The following is a 6533-nucleotide window of genomic DNA, read 5'->3' as shown; positions in this document are numbered from 1 at the left end:
CTCCGTCATGAGGCCCGCTGTTTCAAGAGAACTGAAGAACCTAGCCCCACCTCCCCGCGCTACGCGAGTGGGGACGGTAAGTCCCTCAGGGCGCCACTAAGGCGGGTTAGTAAGTAGGCGAGGGAGACCTGCCCTCCTCTGTCCAATACCCCGCGGCCACGTCGCCGCCCACACAGCTAGAGGTTACTAGGGGATAGAGGCTGCGCGTGCCGCAACGGTAGCTAACCGGCCCTAGATGAGGATCTTGAAGCGCCTCTAAATATAGATTCCGCCGACGGCGGACCTCTCTTAGAGCGGGCAAGGGATCGAGTCCATCTCGGAGGCGCGCCTACTAATTACAGGCCCCACAAGAGGGCCCCACGTGTCCCCAATCCCTGACCTGTGGCTAGACGGCGATGCGAAGGGCCCGGTATTTCCTTCATGGTCTCCCTCGCCCCGTCACTCCCTGGACCTCCGTCTACTTCGGAGCTAATCACTGTATGCAACGGGGAGTGCTCTCCACCTCCTAAGTGCCTCCTCAAAGGGTTGGCCACGGAAGAAGATCCTCGGCTTTGCACGGAGGTGCCGGTAAGAAACCCCGATCCGTCCGGTCGCCTGCCTAAAGGCGCCGCCGTTGCGGGTAGCAACCGACGCGGTGGTTTCTAGCCGCGGATGTCTCGACCTGGCGTAACGTAGTCACACGCAACACAACGCCGTCCGCCGCCGCCGCGCGGATGTCATATCGGCAACGCGATGAGTTTGGAGAGGTACCACCCTTTACAGCTCGTCAGTTTTGATACAGGAGTCCCTCCGAACCTCCCTCTATCCCATTCCCGGCGATCGAGACGTGAATGGACACGGCGTTCGTCAGCGGTCAGAGGTCCGCGCCTAAACGCGCCTGCCCGTTGCTGTCCTAAGTGCCAACTGAGACCGATGTCGTCCCCTTTAATATGGCCTCCCCACGGTCCTTTCCTAGATACCTCCCGAGGTCAGTTCAGGCATGCCCTGACGAAACCACACGGTGTCGAAGGTGTGGTAGCCCCCGGCGACCCACCCGCACGCGCGGGGGTCAGATACTCCAAGACCCCGGCGCCTCGGTCGTCTCTGTACTTCCGGCAGGGACGCGGGCCCGACTCGAAGTCGCTGATACCACACAAAGGACGGAGTCGTTGTCGTTTTGGTCGTGTCGTGCTGTCGTGGCGGTCGGGGCGTTTGTCCAGAGTCGGTGGGACCGTTGCCGATTTGTTTGGTTGCCCAGTCTCTAGCGGGACAGCTCGACGTGAAGGCAGGTTCCAGAGGCGAGCAGTGTGTCTCTGTCCTAGACGTCGCCGCCCTCAGCCTCCTTTGTCTGGGGGCGAGACGCCAGACGGAGGACGCTTCTCTTGGGTCTCCTTTGTTTGGCCTTCTTGAGAAACCCCAATACACCCTCTCCCTCTAACAATATTTTTTAATAAGTTAGAGTTGCTCATTCCACAACACAAGAGTTTACAGGGGTGTGATCAGTCCGCCGACGGTAATAGATAACCCATTTCCCGTCCCTGAACACACTATAAGGTAGAAAAAGTCTGTCATTTTTGAAGCCAACTCCGAGTCGACAAAGATTAGCAGCCAATCGCTTGTTGTCGCAGAGCGAGCACGGCCCTGCATATTCCGGACGCGCCGATAAGACATGTGCGTCAGCCCAATTCTTTGCGTCCCGGTACTCGGTCAACACCATTAGCCGCGAAAGATCAGGCAGAAAGCGCCCATTCGCGTCGCGGCCCAAAAAAGAGGACACGGTCAACACGGATGGTGTGTCAGCATAAATTCGCCGCATCGGCGGGCCATCAATTCCGCGTGCCTCCACGTTATGCTGACGTGTGTGGATGTGCTCAACGCTCGTCACATTTGGGCCGAAGCTCCCAGGACAACTAGCCTCAGAAGAGGGTTTGTGCACTCTGTCGTACCTCTCGGCCGCAAACACACTGACGCGCGCCACTAACCACCCTGAGGGGCAAGTTTCGCGAACGGCCAATCGTCCTCGGCGGCCGCAGCAGCGAGAGCGTCCGCTCTCTGCTGTCTGAGGGCCAGCGGGAGACAGGCACAATGCGAGCAAGACACCCCGGGATTGAGAGCAGCGTTCGCATGCTCTAACCCCAGGCAGGACTCACACTGTGAGTGCCTGTCAAAACTCATAATGTAGCCCGTTCCGCATACGAGGCAATCCCTGACACAGCCTTGACTTTCCTGTCCAGTCTCCATCTTACCGGAAAACAGAAACTTTTTAGGAGGACTGCTTGCTTTTCGGTAAGTAGCTCTTAACAGAACTGTTTTTGCCTGACAATGCTTCTGCAACGGGGTGCTGAAGAAAAGTGGGAGTAGATGGTAGGGCCTACTTCCTATTTATACGGAAGTGAGCCCGGAGGTGGGGCCCACGTCATAGGTGGGCGTGGATTAAGTCTGTCAGTGCTGCACACGTGCAGGAGGGATTACCCAATAGCGATAGCCTTAGAGGGCGAAGCCTTATACGATATAGAACAACACATGTAAATCTCTTCAGCTTGTGGTCTAACAGACTTTATTGACTTTGAGACAAGGAAACATGAAGTGGTCAAAGGCAGACTCATTTCCATGTTTTAGGACTCATTACTGAACAAAACACAACTGGCGATACATGCCAAACGAAAGCTATCATCGACAGCGTTATGATGAGATCCTGGGTTAGATTTTGATACAGAAAACAGTCATATACATATGTACAGTATATTCCAAAGATGAATGTCATTGTGCACCGTTAAAGGAGGGGTAGAATGTAATCTTACTAAGACTGTGCCCTCATTTTAGTCTCTAAAGTGAATCTTTGTTCCTGACTCATGGAGTTCAACATGATGTGTCCTTTAATCATGATGGAATTGTTCTATTCAATGTAGAATAATTCAGTGGCACCAGTTACATGTTTGCCACAGATGGGTGATGAAGCTTACATGAGTGTGTTTACCTACTGTATAAACTGGTGTACCAGGCTGCAAACTACACACACCTCCACACCCTTCCTCTGCGGGTTAGTAACATTTACCTTCCCCCCCCCCCCAAAGGCTGCTCTCCTGTCCCCGATGGAGGATGAATTTGGGCTAGAGAAGAAGCCGGGCGGAGGCAGCAACAAGGTGCCGGACTTTCCCCCCCCGGCGGGGCGGGAGATCCTGCTGCGGACCTGCGTCCCCCGCCCGGCCCCCTACTCCAAAGCTCTGCCTCAGAGGCTCTTCTGCGTGCTGATGAAGGAGGAGTTCAGGCTGGCGGGGGCCTTCTCCTCAGACACCACCTTCTTCTGAGGCCCCTCTGAAACCATGTGACCCCCTGAAGACAGAGCAGGAGGAGCAGGGACGTCAACAGGATTTACTTTCTCTGTTGCTTGTTTGTTGGGACCATTCCTTGTTCAGTAAATGTTTTATTTAAGCATGACATGTTTGTGCTGGCTAGAGAGTATATCTCGCCAACACTCATGAGCCTTATCGAGAAAGTAGTGAGAATTATTCTCGTTCTCATATTGGTGAAACAGTACACTTTCACCCATGTATTACATTCCAACACATCTCTTATTTCAACTTTGGCATTTAAAAACACTTCACCAGAGCTTTAGACACAAGATGTCTATTGTAAATGGGCAAAACTTCAAAAACAACAATTCTTTTTAGGGGAGATTTGATGTTTATGAAGGTTCTGAGATGGTATATAATACGTGTTATACTTCTGAGTAACAAGATACAAATAGCTACGTCAGTGTGTGCGCAGTAAGGGTTTAGCTGATAATACATTTAGGCATTTCCAGGTATAAGCATTTGCTAATACCTGTAAATAATGTTGGACAGGAATGCTAGGTAATAATAAATAGGTGCACTCACACATTAATATATCCAACTCTGAAGTACTATTACGTACTTATTTTTAGAAAATAAAGCTTTACTTATCGCAGCCTCAAAAGTGAGCCTTTATTCAAATGAGAAATGGTTGTATTGTCATTCTAACCAATGCTCTGTCAGTGTATTATTAAAGTAACATTGATGTCCTCTGTGTGTACAGAGCTGTACTGTGTTGTTGGAACAAAGAGCGTCTCACCTAGAAATAAACACTTGTTCTATCTCAGTCACTGACTGGCCGTGTGTATGTACAGAGTTGGAGTTAGCAGAGTCTGGTCGGAGGAGGAGGTCTTTTCTTTTGCAGCATCCACAGCACTTGATTGGCTGTTCAGAGCACCGTTCAGTAAAGGAGTCTCGTAGCTGTTTTTCTCTGACTGGTTCCCCGTTTAGTTTATCGTGTGTACAAGTACGTATAGCTAAACTTATATGTGTGGTTGATGCAGTACACAGTCCTACCGATGGTGTCAAAAAGTATTTTAGCTCATTCAATGTCCATTTATTCTGTTGGGCGCTTTGGGCTCAATTCTTACATGAACAGTGCTATACAAATAAAGTTATTATTATTATTGTATAAAGTACAACAGTCATTCTTGTTTAGTTAAACTATACATACCAATGAATTGTGTGTATCCATGCCAGTTATTCTTTTAACATAAATGATAACTTGGCTGGTTAACGAGTGACATGTTGATTGTGAGGTAGTGCTGGAAGAAGTTTTTAAATCCTTTGCTTGAAAAAATACCTATAAGAAAATGTAAAAAACATTATTTATGTTTGACAATATGACACCATCAGTGTTGTGTAACTATACCATGGGTCTGTATCATAAAGTGTTACTCTTTGGTTCTCAAGTTGTTGTTTTATTGGTCATTGGTATTTTTCAAAATAAATTGAATACGTTATGCCTAAGAAGACAAATAACATTCGATCACAAAATTACTTTTCTCAGCAGTGTGGGTTCTTGGGTTTGTAAAAGGTCTAAAAGCAGTAAAAGAGATGCGGAAAATCCGTTCAAAAGTTAGAAAATAATTCAGAAAAAATAACAATTAAAAGCCTTTGGTTGAGCCAGGTACAACCTGCTGACACTGCCAGGGTACACATTATGTTTTCACCTTTTCATGAATAGAAAACCTACAAGAATACTTTTGGATTGCATCAAACATCAAACAGCGTTCTACTCTCCTCGGTAAATGACAATATTCTTATCGGTCTCGTGGATCTTAATCTCGTACAGCAGGCTGGGCGGCAGCAGCTTCACCATGTGATCCCAGATGTAAACAGCCACGTTCTCAGTGGTGCTGAGTGGACAGAAGAGAGCAGGAATGAGTGTAATGTGAACACCATCTGGGGGAACTAAATGAAACTGAAGAGGAAACTCACCTGACAACTTTGGCAAAGTATGGAACGTCCTTATCCAGGTTTTTATGGTCCAGTGGAATCATGATGACTTCCTGTAGTACAGAATAAATGTCATTCAGTCAGTAAAAAGCCACAGAAGACACTGTTCTGCTGATTATTTCGGTTTTAAGGCCTGCAATGCTACTGTTCTGATTCGCCCCACATTTCTCAACACAGAAACTTAAATGTTTGTATTTGATGTTGCTCTGTGTATGCAAGAAGGGTGAACTGTTTGCTATCACATAAGCCATATCAACTGTTGATAATACTGTATGTCTAACTTGTGATAATGCCCAAAGTTTGTGACAGTGTCAGGAACTGTTAAAAATGCAGCTCGATCATTGAGATATCACGTCGGATGATATAATAAAGTATTCCTTCTTCTGTTCTTACCTCGATGTGCGCCTTCAAGTCTGTCAGGTTCATGACCATCCCGGTGTGAGCATCGATCTGTGGGCGTTCACAGGAGGAGGGTCACACACACATCCAACAGATCGTTTGAGTTGGTCATTTAAGTGTTTTGGGGGAAATTGTGATGACTACAAATACATGAAGTGCATCAATTCTGTTCCTCTCTACTGAAGGAAACAAATGATGGTGCAGAAATAAATACTGAATTATACTATGGAATTCTATCTTATTCTTTTTTGAATGATCAGTTACGAAACCTAAAATATTTCTCCAAATATAATTAATATTCAAAATGACAGATGGCTGATGAAGCTTGAAATATCTTTAGAAAAATTTCTCAAAACGTAACACAGCGGTTCGATTTAGTATAACAACAGATAGATACTGACCTTTCCACGCACTGTTACCTCCACTGTGGACAGACAGGAGGACATTGAGTGACTGGGAATGGCAATGTAAAAGCAAGCAACATTTTTACAATATAAAGAGTGTGACAAACCTTTGTAGTTGTGTCCGTGACCGTTGGGATTGTTGCATTTTCCATAAACTCTTTTATTCTCCTCATCACTCAGGTGAATGCTGTAAAATAAGTTCAAGTAAAAACAAGGAAGGAACATAAGAGAAGTGTTTATAGATGTACCTCGGACACTCAACTTTGGTTATCAATACATTGTTTTAATTCATCTCAAACCATTATCTAGTTCTAGTTTCTCAAGTTGTAGATTTCCAAACCATGCGTTAAGATGCCAACGCTCTGGTGCATTACAGATTCATTAGAATCACAATTAGAGCGTTGGCATAACCTCCTGACAGCGCCCGCCCAATATGGCACTGTGTAACTTTACAATAGGG

General features: G+C 46.7%; 3 protein-coding genes across 6 annotated transcripts in view; 1 reads left to right on the top strand and 2 right to left on the bottom strand.

Moving 5' to 3' along the window:
- LOC104955325 (rab3 GTPase-activating protein catalytic subunit-like) overlaps positions 1–4098 on the top strand; it is a 15568-nt gene extending 11470 nt beyond the window's left edge. For both annotated transcript variants that reach the window (XM_010782633.1, XM_010782632.1), the window contains one exon: positions 3054–4098. In XM_010782633.1, coding sequence (XP_010780935.1) covers positions 3054–3287 — 234 coding nt within the window. In that variant the 3' untranslated portion in view covers positions 3288–4098. The remainder of the gene's footprint in view (positions 1–3053) is intronic.
- topbp1 (DNA topoisomerase II binding protein 1) overlaps positions 1–6533 on the bottom strand; it is a 976277-nt gene that overhangs the window by 813593 nt on the left and 156151 nt on the right. The gene's annotated exons all lie outside the window — the stretch shown is intronic.
- Positions 3978–6298, bottom strand: pts (6-pyruvoyltetrahydropterin synthase). Its single transcript, XM_010782696.1, has 5 exons — positions 6181–6298; positions 6071–6093; positions 5664–5720; positions 5253–5323; positions 3978–5170 (listed from the first exon to the last, which is right to left on the bottom strand). Exons 1-5 carry the CDS (start codon positions 6296–6298, stop codon positions 5047–5049), a joined length of 393 nt encoding a protein of 130 aa, XP_010780998.1. The 3' UTR covers positions 3978–5046.

Source organism: Notothenia coriiceps, unplaced genomic scaffold (assembly GCF_000735185.1).
Source record: "Notothenia coriiceps isolate Sejong01 unplaced genomic scaffold, NC01 NC01_scaffold00024667, whole genome shotgun sequence".
Taxonomy (NCBI): Eukaryota; Metazoa; Chordata; class Actinopteri; order Perciformes; family Nototheniidae; genus Notothenia; species Notothenia coriiceps.
The sequence above is the reverse complement of the archived record's forward strand: the minus strand, read 5'-3'. Positions and strand labels throughout refer to the sequence as shown.